A 17,993-nucleotide genomic window follows, 5' to 3' on the forward strand; every position below is an offset into this window, starting at 1 on the left:
GAATCATTTAGATGTAACAGTTTATTAGCCTGGATATCGATGCAGAGCAGAGACAATGAGGACACATTCAGCTCTTGCACGCTAGCCTTTTTGTTTCAGTTCTTCTTCTTGTACTCTGCCATCAGTTCTGAAACCTGGCTGTCCTCTAAGCAGTGTTCACTGCTACAGTCTTTGTCCTGCTCCTCCTTCTGAAGCTGCCTTGCAAGCAGAAACGCTTTAGGGGTAATATCGTCATCTTTCAGCCTCTTCGATTTACGTTTCTTCTTCTCAATGAGTTTCTGCTTCCGGATCTCTGCTAACATGTCGAGCTGTTCCTGAGTTAGCCCTGCAGAGCTGGTGCTTTCTGTGTGAGTGTCTCTGGACCGTTGTTTATAGTCTTCAATCTGTTTATGCAGGGCGTCATGATCAATTCCAAACCACAAAGGTCTCTTCTTGTCCAAAGGTTCCACAGAATGCAGTCTAATCCTGTGGGAGATTAAACAAAAAAAAATAAATTCATTTAAAGAGTTAGTCTTCGTACACTGTAGGTAAAAAACAAAGTGGCCCAGATCAGATCTTTGTCTTCATGGATGATGCAGATTTTTTGTGTGGTAGTGTAAACAGAAGCACACACACTGAATCTTTCAATTATGGTAACGCTGATTATGTTCACAGTGCAGGTGAAAGTGGCCCAAATCTGATCCTTTTCTGCATATGTGACAAAGATTTATGTGTGGTAGTGTGACAGCAAAAGAAAAAAAACAAAAAAAAAAAAAACAACATCGAATCTGTTGTTGAATCTGTTGAATCAGCAAGAGTCATCTTCAATCTCCCAAAGTTCAGCCACGTCACCCCACTGCTGCGCTCCCTTCACTGGCTTCCTGTAGCTGCACGCATCAGATTTAAAACCCTTATGCTTGCCTACAAAGCCAAAAATGGACCAGCCCCTCCCTTCTTGATGGCAATGGTCAAATCTCAAACTGTACTACGAGCCCTTCGAGCTTCGAGTACAGCTCGGCTTGACCCGCCATCCTTCAAGGCGCGTGGAAGGCAAGCATCTAGACTGTTCTCTGTGCTGGCACCCAGGTGGTGGAACGAACTCCCACTGGCTGTCCGTACAGCAGTCTCTCTCGCTATCTTCAAACGCAGACTGAAGACACACCTGTTTATTCAGCACTTAAATGAGCACTTAATAAAATTAAGTATTGATTGTAATGTATTGTACAGCACTTATGTATTTAATCGTATTGCACTGTTCTGTGTTTTACTCTGTCCCTTTTTCACTAGGTGTCAATGACTTTCTGATTCTAGCAGTATCTAAGCTTAGGACTGGCTTTCTCTCTAACCTATTGGTAGCTAGCGAAGATTCTTTCTCTGGATAGACAAAGCACTTTTTGTAAGTCACTCTGGATAAGAGCGTCTGCTAAATGATGTAAATGTAAATGTTGTTTGAGGCTACATTCAGACATTTTTTGCATATCCACAATTGTTGCCATATTAATGGCAATTATGACAATAACTAGGTAATAGGATTGACACTATATTTCACAACAATGGTTCTTTTTTATTAACTACAGCATGAACAGAACATGACATTAGCATGTCGCTGTTGTTGAAAAAAAACCTTTATCTCCAAAATGGCAACTTTACGGAGAAGGAAAAACCTTTAACGTAATGTTTTACTTTTAATGTAAGTCAATGAAAGACTCTGTGTTTTAATTGCATTTACACTTTTAACCAGCCAAAGATGCATAAAGTGTAAGGTCTCAACTGTATAAGCTAAACTGTCTAGTAAGTTATTATAAAATCTGAATTCTTACTCAGCGTCTTTTCCACCAAGAGACAGATTGCCCGAGTCTTCACTTGGCCCATAGTCTGCAATCTCGAGAAGGTTTTCAACCTGAAGCCAGAAGGACATAACAAAATGAAAATGTTTTAGATTCACTTCATGATTTCATTACCTAAACCTGCCAGCATCCAACAATAAAACAGAATAACAGACAGTCAGTTACCTCTTGCAGAGCAGCATATTTTTTATCTCGGACGAAAACTAAAGGGGGAACGTTGCTCAGAATTTGTAGTGACATGAGAAGGTATCTGCAAATAAAACAGCAAATTAATTTCCTCTACAGCAGAAAGGTCTGGGATATATTAGACAGTGAGCAGCAAACAGATGGTTCTTGTAGCCAACGTGTTGGATCCAGGAGAAATGGGCAGATGACTGGTCAGAGCCTCTACAAAACAGCAAGGCCTATAGGGAGCTTCCGGTCAGCAGTGTGATGCTCTTAGCAGTGTTCTGCTGGGAAACACTGGGTCCAGGCATTTATGTAGACATCAATTTGAAACATGCCCCCTATCTAAACATCACTGAGGACCAGGAACACCTCTTCATAGCAATGATATTGCCCAATGACAGTAGCCTCTATCAGCAGAATAATGCACTCTGTCACACTGCACATATTGTTCAGGAATGCTTTGAGGAACAGGACAAAGAGTTAGAGGAACACGCTGGTGCCAGATACCACGTAAGTCCATTCCTCAGCAGGTCTGAGCTGTTTTGGCAGTACACAGAGGACCGACAGCATATTAGGCATGTTTTGGCTCACTGTTGTGTTACTTTTTGAAAACACACACCGTATACGAGGGGCACTCCTGTCCAGAGCATGCTGGATCTGGCTGTCTCTATCAGCAGACCAACTTGTCTTCCAGTAGATTCGACAAGAAGAGAAATCTGCTGTGAACGAAACCTTGCAATGAGAATCAGAAGACTTTGGTTAGAGATACTGCTCAGAAATCAACCACCGTAAATGAAATAGTAAATTAATCTTACTTTAGTAATCTCCACACTGTAACTAGGGATTTCCGCATTGACCTCATGAGAGGCCAGCAGGTCTGAAACAGCCTTACAGACGATAATGTTCAGTGTCCGCACTCGCTGACTGTCCTCCTGGTTTTTCTTCTTGGCTGGAGTCAGGAAGCCAGACTGAGCAGTGGGTAAAGGCTGAAAAATTATTGGCAAAAGTGAATGAACTGAAAGACAAAACTCTATTGATATGTTTAATTAAAACTGCCTCATGTTGTTTCTCTCATACAACAGCAACTACTGATCCTAAAACGGTCATTCAGAGTCGTTTAATGTAAAATGGTACATTGTAGAGAAACTTCACCAATTCAACAACTCGAATTTCAACAATGACGGTGATAGGAACAGGGACCATGATGTCTAATACGATCTAAATGCAGCCAATTAACTTACTATCCAAAACAACCAATGATTATAAAAGTAAAACAATGTAATTCAGACAAAAAAATGCTTTCTCTGGGACTATTTTACTTTAGCACACCCAGCATGTATGTCTCTGCTGTAAGTGGATGTAAAAACATGTTTAAGGCCCAAATCTTATCTCAAAACGGTCATAAAAACATCAGGCAACAGATTAGTACAACTATGTTGTGCAACAGCTTTCTGTGAGGTAGCTTGAAATACACTGTCTAAAGAAATGTACTGAGTCAGAATTGTTCACAGTGGTGGTGATAGGAACCAGACATCAAGTGTTTAATGTGTCTAAAAGCTATATCACAGAAAGGTTTTACATATAAATGGTTACAAATTTGCTGCCTGATGCCAGAGATGCCTGTATTTTATAATGACTATTAGAGAAGGATTTGATCTTAAATGTATTTGTTAAGATTTGTTCTGGGCGGTGGGTATCTGCAGAGTGTTCTGAGGCAAAACAGTACAAAGAAAACTTATTTTTTCAGATTTACTACTATTTTACCATCAACAACATGTACAAACTCAGAAAACAGGTGTAGGTTAAAGGGTGGTTTTAGGTAGTACATAAAATGGCAATATTTGCATGGTAGATATCATGACCCCTGGTTCCTATCACCACCACTGTAAAGAAATCTGAGTCGGGAAGTTTCTTTACACTCAACCACTTAATTATACAGACATTTTGGAAAATCGGTGGAATTTCCCTTTAACGGTTTAATTATGCTGATGTTTTTAAAAATAAGTGGAATTCCCATTAATGTGGAAATGATATGCACCTCTCGATTAATGCAATACTTTTAGGCTGGTATTCTACACAGTGGGTCACCTTACCTGCCTCACCTGAGGAGTTTCATACCACCTTTTCTTCCTGTGAAGAGAAAATCAAGGAGTTAAAAACTGCACAGGTGAATGGCAGATATTGCTTAGCACACTAAACAGCTAACGACAGGCTCACTTATTTCCTAACTCACTTCTTTTTGAAGAGCATCTTCATCAGTAAATTCCGGCGCTGAAGCGCAGATGTGTGGAAGTTAGCGGCTGCTGAGAGGAGTTTAGCCGGCCTTTCTGTAGATTTTCTGAAGTTTCCATGCTGTTGTGGCGTCTCCAGTTTTAATTTACACATCATTGCGACTATTCCGCTGACATGTCGAGGAAACGAACATTTATGAAACCAGTAGTGACTGTTTAGAGCTAGCATGGTTAACCACGTTAGCCTTTGCTTGCTAACAGCGAGGGCAAACTGAGCTAACGCTCACTCAGAACAGAAAGGTCGAACTAAGCGAAACCAGATTGCATCGATCGACAATAGAGTCGAGCTGCAATGAAAGGCGTTTCCGTAAAACAAGAACGCCCACATCAGGAACGCCCACTTATCATTCATTGGCCAATATATCTGCAAAATGTCTTCTCTCATTGGTGGATACGACTCAATGGGGAAAATACATCAGTATTTATAAAGACGTTACTAACACTACATTAATATTGTTTCTACATATTTACCTAATGAGCATTTGGCATTTAAAAGCAAATATTAGTGAATCTATAGCTTCTGGTGATTTGTATAGAGTTCTGTCTCGCGGTTTTGTGATCACCGACTTGAACTTGCGGTCTGAATGCCTATCGTAACGGCAGCAATCATGAGTTTTCAGCAGTACTACGCAATCTGCTCCATACCAGCCGTTATTTAAATTAATGTGTAATAATGGATTATAAGGTTAACGTCCCTAATGAGAAAAAGAGAAACATAGAAACCACTAAGAGTTTCTGTTGGTTCTTGGGGGTTTGTGATGTGTTTTGGCATTTCTTGATGGGTTGCTAATGTAAAGGATCCTAATGGTTTACCAGGTCACCTGACTGATTCCAGATACATTTCTAATTCTAATTGGAAGCTAGTGGTCTCTAATGGTAACCCTTAGGAGGCAAAAACCATTAGATTTTAATGGTCTTTATTCAGCAAAGGCTGGTGCTGCCAGCTTGCACAATATAACTTTGGCAAGGTTGAGTATTGTTGACTATCAAGCAACCATGTGCTTATTTTCCACAAGTTTTAAGGTCGTGCTAAAACGTTAATGTAACAGTAAACTTACCAACATGATAATCTGTAATGAAAGCGCTCGTTCTCGACCTTATTTATTTTTCCCATTTTTTTCGCACTATTCTGTACGACGGGGTTTTAGGGCCACTGTTCTCTATTCTCGAAGTCTACTATTTTTATTTTTATTAACAGCGGCCCTAAAACCCCGTCATAGTTCTGTTTACTCAGCAACGTTACTGTGGCTTTTACTCCAAAGCCCACCTTCCCCTGACGTCACACGGTGGGCGTTCCTGGGGGGGGGGCGTGTCTGCATAACAGAAACGCCCTCATATGGTGCTGCAATTAGACCCTCCTCTTGATCGATGGTACGTACAGTATGCTCATACATTCACACACCCGTTTGATTCCCATTTTTAGAAGATATGACTGATTGTACAAAACACATTTTATTTTAATAATAGTGCTTAGATGATGCAATTTATCATGACAGAAATGTGCTTTATATGTCCAATAGTAACTGAAATTACACAGTCAATAGCGTACATAGCCAGCCCTTGATTCTTGTACAAACTCAATTCCAAAAAAGTTGGGAAAGGAGGTAAAATGAAAATAAAAAGAGAAAGCAGTGATTTATAAATCCACCTTGACTTGTTTTTAAACGAAAACAGTACAAAAACAAGGTATTCAATGTTTTAACTTTATTGTTATTTTGTTATGGATGAATTGAGGCTCACCACTTTGCCAAAAAAGCATCAGTGATAAATCCAACAATTTAAAAGTAACTTTCATCAATGAACACTTGCAGGTGTTTCTCCCTCTACAGTGCATAATATCATTCTGAGAATCTGGAGAAATCTCTGTGCATAAAGCCCAAACCACAACTGGATGTTCATAACCTTTGATACCCTACATTAAACACTGGTCTACTTCTGTAATGCATGTCAGTATTTATTTTGAGCTTAATAATGCACCACAGGCTTTCAGTGGGAGGCAGGCAGGCCAGTCTAGCACCCACCATTCTCTGATTATGCAGCCAGGTGTAGAATATTTCTTGTCTTTGTCATGTTCAAACAAGCAAGAACGTCCCTGAAGAAGACACTGTCTAGAAGGCAGAATGTATTGCTGCAAAATGTATTTAGCATTACTAGATGTGCAAGTCACCTACTAATACACCCCTTTTCCCTGACAGACCCCAGCTTTTGAACTTTACACAAGTAACAATTTGGATTGTCCTTATCTTTTTTTGCAATGTAATAAAACATTAAATATGGTCAGCCTGAAAAGAAATTCCCAATAGTGTAGTAAAGTGTTACATTATTTTGGGTAAAATTATTATTATTAATAATAAAATTATAAGTATTATTATATACAGTTAAGACACTATTATATTATGATGTTTTATTAGATTTTTGACCAACACATTGCATTACTGAGAAATTATCACAATACTGGGTTCTACGGTTCTTAATATAACTTAAAATTGGCCCCTTGATCCTGAATCACAGCTTTTCATGATAGTTATTAGTTATTTTCTCAAGTGGTCTTGCTGCTCACTGTTCTAGGCCTTCAGGTCCTGTAAATTCCTTTGTTGCCTTTTCAAAAACATGGTGGATATCTCACTGCCAGGAGTATGTACACTTACAAACAGAGCTGTCTAGTCTAGTAGTTACAACATAGTAGTTACAACACAGAAGAGCTGACATCTACAAGGAGAACTCTATTCTTTCATTATATGTAATGTGTGATGACGTCAGATTGTGATATTAATCGTATGGAAACTCACTTTACATATGAACAAAAGGAAACAATTAGTCGTGTTTTCCGTATTATGGTATTCTATTCATACTTTCGTAAGCAGTTCCAAGCAGACTGACTACAAGAGAAGACAATGTATGCAAAAGGCATTGGTGTGAAAGAAATCTGTTTGTATAGTGTACTTTAGTAGGCTACTAACAATTAGCTATAGTGCTCCTAAAATACCTGAGCAGTATCTATTTGGCTATATGTATAGAATACTTTGAATTAAGAGAAAAGACAAATATAAGTTAAACATACAGAACATACAGAATGTGCCCTTATATGTTTGAATATTCCTGCATGTGTATTTCATTGTTTTACTGTTGAGTAGTATAAAAGTTACCAAAACTATTCAGACTACCGTTCTAAAGAATCCAGCTGCTTTAAGGTGGACCCATTGCTGTTCAACTGCAGACAAACAGAGTCTTTAATCTCCATAGAAAAGCACTGCCATTAGAATGGGATGCTCTGGAGCAGCCGCACATGAGCCTAAGTTCACCATGTCCAACGTGGAGTGTCAGCTAGAGCATTATAAAGCCCCTCCCCCAAGCATTGGGCTGTGGAGCAGTGCATTCTCTGAAAAGATGGAGCTCCATCCAGTACCTGTGGGATAAGCTGGAGTGATCCAGAACTAATCCAACATCAGCAGCTGACATCACTTATGCTCTTGTGGCTGAATGCAATCAAATCCTCACAGCAATGTTTCAACATCTAGTGTAAAGCCTTCTCAGAGGAGTAGAGATTTTTACTGCAGCAAAGGGAGACAAACTCCATATTAATACCCTTGATTTTAGAAATGCTGGATGAGCAGGTGTCTACAAACTTTTGGACACAATAGGGCACCTTCTCTAAACTGAGCTGTTCATCCATCCTGCCAGTTAGCAGTGTACACCCCTTCTCGCTGCAGAGTCAGGTACACACCACTGCTATATGATAGTTTTGGTGCAATCCTAAAATCAGTGCACAATGACTATATTTGACTATATATAGACTATTTTACTATATTAATGTCGGATATTTTGCAATGTAGAACTTAGCAATGACAATTTTTCCATTACATTTCAGAAACAAAGTAGCCCATGTTTTGGGTTGTCTTTTCCTTTCTCCACTCTTTAGCATTTTAATCATGTTGGCAGATGTGTGTCTTCAAACAGGGCTCAATCACAGTCCTGGAGATCTACCACCCTAATTTAAATTGGAGTTTAGCTCCAGCCCTAATTAAACACACCTGACCCTGGTAATTAAGTCTGTCAAGGGCATCTGGACATTAAGGCAGGTGTGTTGGATCTGAACTTTCCAAGGCGGTGGATCTCTAGGATCAGGATTGGGCACCCCTGTCTTAAAACCTCAAAAGGTCTCCAATCCAGTGCTGTACCTACCTTTTGGGCTCCTGTGCAAACAAAATGAAAGAATCCCACCTAATGGAAGTAATTTTCAATGCATGTTAAGACTACCTAACACAAAATTATACATCATATTGAGCTGTCTCACATGCAACTGGCCAATAAGGCCACTCTTGCGGTGTGCCCAAATGAAGCCCCCTCCCCACCCCTCAAGTTATAACACTGACTGAATCTCTTAAATTCTGTCCTAACCTTAAGAGGTGTCTTAACTTCTGTTTTACCTGCCTGACAGGCAGCACAGTTCACACATGCTCACTGTAAAGGATACATGTTACAAAACCCGCTCAGATGATTTTATTTTAGCTGAGGTTCCCTGAGTTTCTACTGAGCTAGGTAAAACTGCCTTTTAGCTATGGTACATCAGTGAGCTGGAACAAGATACAAGGTACTCTAAAGCCTGACTCGCTCATTTCTCCTAGGGTTTTTAAAATGTTACTTTCAAATTATTTTAGTTCTGTTTTAGTTTATTTATTTATTTTTAATCTTTATTTTACTATTATTTTAGATATTTTACTAATATTGTTTCTTATTATTGTTTTATTGTTTCTTATTAATATAACAAATTGTTTTTATTGTTGTGTTTAAAATTTTTAAACATTCTTTTATTATTTTATCTTTGCTTTGGGATCTTTATTTTAACAATCTTAATGTGTTTTTTTTTTTTTATTCTTCCTGTGGCTCTCGGCTATACTGTAAATGAGGGCCCCCCCCTCAATGTAAACCCGAGCTTAAATAAAGAACGATGATGATGATAGCTTAGCTTGAGTGTTTTTTTTCTAACAGCATTTTAAAAATCCCTATAGACAATGTAGACACGATCTCCACTGTTCCTCTTATTACCTTTGTGTGTTAATTTTCAGATAAAATATTACTGTGATGGTGAATAATGATGAGACAGAGCTGAACAGGTGTTTGGGAAACTGGAGAGTGACGAGGCTCTGATAAACAGCATGAAGTGCTGTCACAATATTCTTAACTTCATCACACTTTAGTTTTATTTGACCTTTTTTTTACATCAGTAATTGTAGTTAACATTCGCTGTCAGACTATATAGCTAACTTGATTATTTTGATTACATGTTTATGCTTCAGCTGTGCGCTTATGATCGGTTGCAAGATAACAGACATGACAGTTGATTGTCAACTTCGATCAAGTAGGTTCAGATTTGAAAACTTGATAAGAGGCTGTAAGATAATATAATAACTCGAATTCAAGATGAGATTTGCTTCAGTAATACAAATTTGTGAAAAATCGTATCTTGACCTGTCAGATCTTAAGACAATAAGATAGGAGGCCGTTGTATTACAGAAATGTCCTATCTTTTTATCTTAAGATCTGACAGGTCAAGATAAGATTTTTCACAAACTCATATTAGTTACTGAAGCAAATTTCATCTTAATTTAGGAATTTTATCTTACAGCATCTTCTTAAATAAAAAAAAACTCAACTTTTTCGATCGAAGTCCACAATCAACTGTCATGTCTGTAACCAAGCAACCAACCATAAGCGCACAGCTGAAACGTAAACACAAAGTTAGTTAGCCAGACAGCTAACGTTAGCTACCGTTGCTCATATAAAAAAGGTCAAACAAAATTAAAGTGCGATAAACTTGAAGTTAAGAATATTCTGCTGTTTATCAGAGCAACACCGCTCTCCAGTGTTTCCTAAACACTTTAGCTGACCGTTCTAACATTACTCCTTCTAATAAACAGACACGCATTTAGCCCTGTCTCCTCATTATTCACCACCATCACTGCTATGTTATCTGATGAGTTTTTATCAACATTAACACACAAAGGCAATAAGAGAGGTGGCGGAGATCGTGTCTGCAGTGTCTGGAGCTGTTAAAACGCTGTTAGGGAAAAAAAAAAATCCTCGTAAGTCAAAGCAACGTTTTTTTAGTGTAGATAAATGTAAGGTCATTATGCCAATTACAGTGAACTATGCTGCCTGTTACTGCATAAAGCAAAAGAAACGGATGGTTAAAACAGAAGTTAAGAGTCCTCTGGGGTTGTTTTAAAGTTAGGATAGAATTTAGGAAATTTCGTCTCGTTAAAATGTTTCTGTAAATCTGTTCTTATTTGGAGTTTTTCTGTAACAGCTTTTGTCCTAAATTCAGTCCTAACTGAAGTTGTCATGGTGTTTAAGCAGATAAGATTTCAGAATTATGAAGTTTCTGTAACACGGCCCCAGGTCTTCAGTAACGTCTCAAAACATTTGGACAACAAATATGTTCAGCTGATCGACCTCATATGGGGTAAGTGGTAAACTGCATAAATCAAATTTTTATCAAACTATTCCTTTAACACTGAGATGCTTTAGCAAATACTTCAGTAATAAATGTGGAGGTTGGAAATGTTTTAAAATTCTGAAGGTTTATTAGTTATTATTTATGTAAACAAGCCATCAGTCATTTAGAGTGGTTTGATGTGAAATGCTCTGTTCTCTAGAAACATACCACACAGAAAGCTATTTTATGAAATGGTTACAAATATACTGCCTAATGTATTGTTTTACAATAGATTTCAGAAGGTTTTGGCCAAATCATAAGTCAAATCTCAAATTTTGACATACTGATCCTGATACTATGACTTTGACACTGAATGATACTGAATGATGTTATACTTATGCACACACAATGTAAGCTAGACTGCCAATAAGCATTCATGACTTTGGAACAAGCATGCTTATTGGCTCACTGTTGCTAAGATTAACTGCTCAGGTGTTGTAATTTGATACTCAATGACATTTTTGGTACTCTGTAGTATTTATGTAATTCAATTGGTACCATAAAATACCATGCAGAATTTTAATACCCAGCACTGCTACTAAGCTTAAAAGTTTGTTGTTTTTTAATTAAGGCACTTCACTTACAAGGAAAAAATCTACCAAGCTCCAGAGCAAACTTGCCAATCGACTACATTTGAGGTAAGGGGAAAATTACGTATACTGAATTTTATGTGCATTAACATAAGGCTACGCAGGCTTTACGTTATATTTTGACTAGATTTGCTTCAGTCCTCTGCAGATTCAGGATTTTATGGATAGTTACTGGGTATTGGATTGGTGCCATTTCTAGCAGATACATACATTAATTGCATAAAACACTGATTGCAACAGAATGTTTAGCAAGCTAACTGTGTAATTACTTGTCACACTGAAGCCAGAAACACTGACGTGAACGACTTTAGTAGATAAATATTGTTTCACATTAAATAAAATACATCACGTAATGTTTACAATACACTCTTTAATAGCATTGATTATTCCAAGAACTTTAATTGTGCCTCACCCACTTCATCCCAGCAAAGACTGGTTCATACCAGGTTCCTCAACTGTAAGAACCATTACACATACGTATTCAAAATAGGAAAAAAAATCCCAAAGTGTCATTTTAATAGAACATTAACAGTATTAAAATGCAAACTAATTTGCCAATTAGTATACAGCTCCGTACACTTGACTTGAAGGTACTGAAAGTAAACTTATATTCTTTCATATAGAACTATTTCACTGCAGACTTGCCAAAATGCATACTACAAGTCCCCTCCAAAAATTCAACTGACATAAAAATGTACAAAAAGAATCCATACAGTAGGTTTTTTTTAAGGAATAGCTAGCTATGTAAAAAATTACTTTAACATCATAGAGGTGCAAACTATTTACAAACTGGCTTAAGGAACATCATAAAAAGGTACCCAAACAATGACTTATCCGTAATTCCTTGCATCCTCTTAAAGACACAAACGCAGAGACTCAGACTGACTTTGTCAACATGTAAATCAGGGCTGCTGAATTCCAGTTTGAGGGGTCCACATCCCTGCAGTTTAGCATTTGTCCTACTGTGATTTAGCCCAGCTAATTATTAAGGTCTCTTAAACTTCAATTGGATGTGTAGGAGCATGGAGAACTTAAATGGTAGATGCACTGGGGCCAAGCAAACTTGACCCCGATGTAAGCTGTTTCACTTTAAATGAACATCTGAGAAGGGTTTATAGCTAGTTTGAACATGCTTTGAGAAATACAACAGAAATCTCTTCACTAATTATCTTGAGATTTACTAACCGGCACCACTTCTGGAATGAGAAGGTTATGTTTCACCTTATTCACCTCAGTCATGTTGAAGCCAAGAAGTACCGCAGTCTTCTTCTTTTGAATCTCTTTCACACATCTGGTACGCCTGGCACTAAAATGAAAGAGTACATCAGATTTGTTCATCCATAAACGTTTAGCAAGAGTCTGTGCCTCGATTCTTGTGGGATAGGGCTTATGGTGAAAGTACTTTGTCAGGAACTCTTTCCTCTCGTCAAAAGATCGCATATCCATTCCTGTTGGGTCCAGTACAAGCTTAACTGAGGCTTCAGCCGCCGTGCTTCCCCTGCCATTTTTCTCTGGAGTGGCCTCCGTCTTTGGCTTGCCAGTTTCTTTCTCACCTCTCTGCAGCTGTGAATTCCCTTTCAGCTGGACGGGATCCTGGAAAATTGCCATTCAGGTAGACAGTCGGATCTGGATTCAGCTGCCTCTCTGCTTCCTTGACATTCTTGGGAGCACACCGACACCGCTGTACGTGAATGGAAATGGTCTTGGGCGTTGACTTTTCGGAATACACTCCAAAGCAGTAGATGCACTTGAAGGCAGGAGATTTCAGTATGGCATGGATGGTGGGCACAATGTGGTGCATTGTCTTCAAGTGAGTCTCGTAGTCCTCCGCGCCTCGGAGCTTCACCTGGCAGAATGGACAGTCGGTGGGTGTGTTTTTCTGCGTGGGCGGGTAGACTGCCTTTGCAGAGTGTGGATACATCTTTACATAGATCTTTTCTTGAGTGCTGGTGATGAGTACAAGGTTGAGCTCCCGGTTATCCAGTAGATCTTTGGGCACATCTGTGTTCAAGTTGAAAGTGGCAAACACAAGGTTGCCTTCATCATCACAGTTGAGTTTGAACTGCTCTTTGATGAAATCTCGGTTCTTCTTAACTTTCAAGCTGTGTTCTTTACTGGTGTGTTCCATGATCTGCTTGAAGGAGTAGAACATCAAAGGACAGAACAGACACTTTAAGCCATGCAACAAATGTTGAAAAATCCACTGCTCAGTCAGCAAAACGTTGCATCTTAGGCATTTGACAGTGTGGTTGCTCTGGATCTTGAGAAACGGAGCAAGGACGGCCAGCTCATTTGGTTTAGTTGGTTTACGCAAGGGCTGCTTTTGGCTTGACGCTGCCTTGGCTGATGTGTTTGGTGGAATGGTCTCAGAGGGACTGCCAGCTGGAGGTCCATTTCGGCTCAGAACTACTGGTGCGCTGCTGACAACCTGACCAGTGTTTGGCCGGACTGGAGCGACTTCAACAGGTGCCAGAGTGTAAGTTGGGACTCCGTTCACTTTGTTGCCTGTGGGAATAAGTCTGACTGACTGAGAAGCCATGACAGATGATCTGGGAGAAGGGTGATTAAGCTGTAGTCTCGGAGTCACCAGCATTGGTGGACGCACGCCAATTTTCCCTGGGAGGTTGACTTGAACCCCTGGTGGCAGAAGCACTTGCTGTGCTGCTTGAGCTTGTGGGAGGCTGGGTACTGCCATGGTCATGGGTACCTGATTTGGGGAGTCCTGTGACACGTTTGGAACCACCATATTTAGAGAGTTAACAACTGAGGCAGTAGCCAAAGTGGTCAAGGTTTGACTGATCCCAACGGATGACTGCTGCTGCCGAGTACTCTGAATGGTACTTGCGCCTGGTACTAAAGCTGTATTTGGTGGAGACAAGAATATTGGTCTTGCTGAAGGGCACAAAAGAGCAGTTGTGTTGGCTGGCCCTGCAAGAAGCATGGTGCCATTAGATTTAGGCCCCAAAGTTCCTTTCATTGTCTGGGTCTGCTGTATGAAATTGGGTCTTGCAACCATAAGTGGGTGTGGCATCGCTTTTGGAGCCAGGTTCTGGAATTTGTGCTGGTCACCAAATTTCTGCGTCGGAACTTTTTCCCGAATGAACGGCATAATATGCCAAAGCAGATCAATATGCTTTTCCGAGCTCAAAATATGATACATTAGATGCTCTATGGTCTCTGCAGGCAATTTACACTCCTTGCAATAATACTTAGGAGCCGTTATGAAGGCTTTCTTGTTTGAACCAAGAGCCTTCTTTGCATTTTCTATCTTGTGGCCAAAGTAACGGTTCAGTAATGTAGCATGGTGGTTGATCAAAACATGTTTCTTCATCACATAAAGTAAAGAGTCATGGTAGCCACAGTTCAGACACGCATACCTATCTTCACCTGTGTCAGAGGCTGTGACAGAGGCTGCAACAGTAACAGTCTGTAATGGGTGACTAACAGACTGGCTGGGGGTGGGGGAGATGGATCTGAATGGGATGAACGGGTTGGATGGCGGAGATATGATTTTTGGAGGCAAAGTGTGGAAAAACTTGATGTGCTGCTCTGTGACTTCAGGGTGGCTGATGAAAGTGCATTTGGGGCAGGCAGAGAGGCAGGCAAGATCCATCTCCTCCCCATGATACCGCTGCACATGACTTCTGAAGGTGTAAAAGGACCGTGTGGAAAACCAACACAAGCTGCAGCAGAGTGTCTCAGAGCGGTACCGCCACTGAAAGAAGAAAATAAAAAACAAAACAAAAAACAGACAGTAAGAATGACACCAATTCCCTAAATGCCCACAATTCAATGATGCACTGATGAGCTGAATCAGGTCATGTCGATCGTTACATTTCTTATTAAAATTCACACTCATTTAATCTTCTGTGTAATATTTATTTCAATCAGTGAATTCAAAATATCCCAGGGATTTTGTAAACTTGAATCCAACCCTTCAAAGGAAGTAGGCTATTTATATAATCAAGTAATATTTCATAAATCAGACAGCTAATCTTTGCTGGAAAGTAAACCTAATGACATGCATCTTCTGAATGTTGTTTGCACTGTGGTGTACAACAATGAAGAAATATCACTGTTGTTCGAATAAAACTACCTTACCTTTTTTCTCCTTTTGCCAAGACTACCATCTACGAAGTCAACCCATTCTGTGTTGTTGAAACTCGCCTCACCAGCATCAAAAGGCTTGTATTTCTGTTAATAAAAATTAAAAAATAAGCATAGATGCCCAGTTCAATATTTATTTACACAAATCACACACAAGGTCTCTATTAACCATGCATGTGCATAAGTGCTTACCTCAACTAGGTCTTGACAGTCTTCTAACGCAATGTCACACAGAATACTTTTGACTCTTTTTCTCGATCTTCTGAGCTTTGTCACATCTTTCACTGGTACTTGATACATCTTCTTAATCCTGCAAGGTATGAAACAGCAAACCTCTATATATCAGGACAGAAACAGATATTTAAAGATTTTATAAAACATGGGAACAATAAATGTTTTAAACAGTCAATCATCGATCAATTCAATAATCAACTTTAACTACCACAGATATGCCAAGGGGGAGTCACAGCATACTGGTGAACCTGGTCATAACATTTCACACTTTGGCCACAAAGATGCCCAAGGGTCCACCAGACCCATGTTTTTTTTGCATCTATTTACCCTTATAACAAACCTGTATGGTTATTCACAGAACTCAGACAAATCAGATTTTATTGCAATTTGTCAAACTATAGGTACCACGATGGTGTGCTGATCGTGGTGGTCCCCCTGCTAAGCTCGGCTTGGCATTACAGACGCTGCTCCGCTGGATAAAGTTTGCAAATATTACTATACAAAATAAGGTCCAAAGTAAAAACAAGCTGTTAAATAAGCTGGTGTTACACTATCACTGTATGTGATGCTATCACTGAAGTAGCTGAACAGTACGAAAACACAAAATAATCTAAAACAGATAATGTTAGGGCAGACCAGCTCGCAGGAGGAGCCCCACCATGGTCATCACAATGGCAATGTTCTTAGCAATGTAAAGATTTAATAAATATGTTCATTTTCAAAGCAACATTTAACTGCTTTTTGGTACTAAAGCATGCTTGTTAATTATAATACAAAGTATATACAATAATCATGTTTCTATTATGCTGGCCACAAGATTCCCTGTCTTGGTGGCCCTAACGGTCAGTGGAAATTTTAATATGTCTAATCCTGGATACACTCCACAGTCTCTAGCCATTCTCTCATTTGCCATCTTTCATGGAAACCACTGTCAGTGAACAAAGCTAGGCAGCCTATCAGAGAACAGTGGGAGGGAGTGGGGGAGGGGCTTATGCCAGGCACCCACTCTTGTTCAAATGACAGGGCTTTCTTTCTTGAGTTGCATATATATATATATACATACATATATATATATACACACACACACACACACACACACATGTACATACGTACATACATACGTACATACATACATACATACATACATACATACATATACACACACACACACACATATTCTAATGGAGAACTTTATCCTATCTGTGTAATATGGAATCAGAAAGAAACGTTTTTGAACATTTAAATATTTTATGTCTAAAATCTAGAACCAAAAATCATGTCAAACTTAAAAATGTCTGTCTTTCACTTAAGCTACTTCCATCAGCCTACATGACATATATATACTGTCTATACAAAAAAAGCCACAATCGTTTCTTGTCTTTTCTCAAAGGCTTGTTATCGTACAATATCCCGGTGCTGTTAGCACATTATACAACTGGTACAGCCATCGATGGCTCATTAAAAGTTCTAAACGTTATATCTGTTCGTACAGCAGCTATAACATGGTTATAATAAGGAATGGCCCGGGAGGCGCCAATCTGAACTCCTTGGCTGCTTTGACAACTGTCTAAAACGCGAGCCGACAGCGGAGCAGAACTGAGATTTCTGAACTTGTGGGTTCGAGAGCGACCGCGCTATGACAGCCAGGCAAACTTAGCCATTTATTTTCGCTCGCTGGAGCTTCTGAAAGGGCGTGCTAGCGATACCTTTAGCGGTCCGGGGCAGAAGGCGGTCAGAAGCGGCTCCCTCCTCTGTTTTCTTCCGGCGTCACTGGAAGGCGCGCAGTGTGGAGCAGCGAAGCCGCATCTCCAGCACAAAGCCGAGCCTCGGCGCTCCGCTGCTTTCCCCCCTCCTCGCTCGACTTCAGTGTGGGATGCCCGAGAGTCCTGAGAGGTGAAATATTTCACGCTCTTTTGTCTGCGCCTCAGTGAAACATCGCCAGACCTCTACTGGAAAACATGGCGGACAGGAAGAAGGGAAGTGACGTATGTGATTTGCATGTTTCACTGTGAGAATTCGCCAATGAGGGACAGGTGGGCGGGGCTTAGTGATGTTGAAAATTTCGAGTATCGTCGATGCCTCGGTGTTGGCCATGAGCTCGTGGATTACCTCACCTGCGACCCACAAGGCCACACCTGTGGTCAGAACAGTGGGGGTCAACTTCAAGAGATAATTGGATTAATTACTGTGTGAAATCTACACTAATAGACTGATCTGTAGCTCTACTGGTCTTGTCTCAGTGGGCACTAGATACAGCCCTGCTAAAAAAAAAGACCATTAG

At 39.8% G+C, this 17,993-nt stretch overlaps 2 protein-coding genes across 2 annotated transcripts; both read right to left on the reverse strand.

The window, feature by feature from the left end:
• Nucleotides 1–6: 6 nt before the first annotated feature.
• rbfa (ribosome binding factor A) lies at nucleotides 7–4,575 on the reverse strand. The gene is made up of 7 exons (XM_036592420.1): nucleotides 4,228–4,575; nucleotides 4,088–4,124; nucleotides 2,810–2,980; nucleotides 2,614–2,726; nucleotides 1,992–2,076; nucleotides 1,800–1,879; nucleotides 7–465 (listed from the first exon to the last, which is right to left on the reverse strand). Exons 1-7 carry the CDS (start codon nucleotides 4,452–4,454, stop codon nucleotides 96–98), a joined length of 1,083 nt encoding a protein of 360 aa, XP_036448313.1. The 5' UTR covers nucleotides 4,455–4,575; the 3' UTR covers nucleotides 7–95.
• A 7,089-nt stretch (nucleotides 4,576–11,664) lies between these two features.
• Nucleotides 11,665–17,680, reverse strand: adnp2a (ADNP homeobox 2a). The gene is given in 5 exon segments (XM_036592431.1): nucleotides 11,665–12,970; nucleotides 12,972–15,086; nucleotides 15,473–15,565; nucleotides 15,671–15,788; nucleotides 17,419–17,680. Coding segments are annotated over 4 exon segments (2,754 nt in total). The 5' UTR covers nucleotides 15,779–15,788; nucleotides 17,419–17,680; the 3' UTR covers nucleotides 11,665–12,532.
• Nucleotides 17,681–17,993: the final 313 nt, after the last annotated feature.

The sequence above is a fragment of the Colossoma macropomum genome, unplaced genomic scaffold (assembly GCF_904425465.1).
Source record: "Colossoma macropomum unplaced genomic scaffold, Colossoma_macropomum, whole genome shotgun sequence".
In the NCBI taxonomy this organism is placed as follows: domain Eukaryota; kingdom Metazoa; phylum Chordata; class Actinopteri; order Characiformes; family Serrasalmidae; genus Colossoma; species Colossoma macropomum.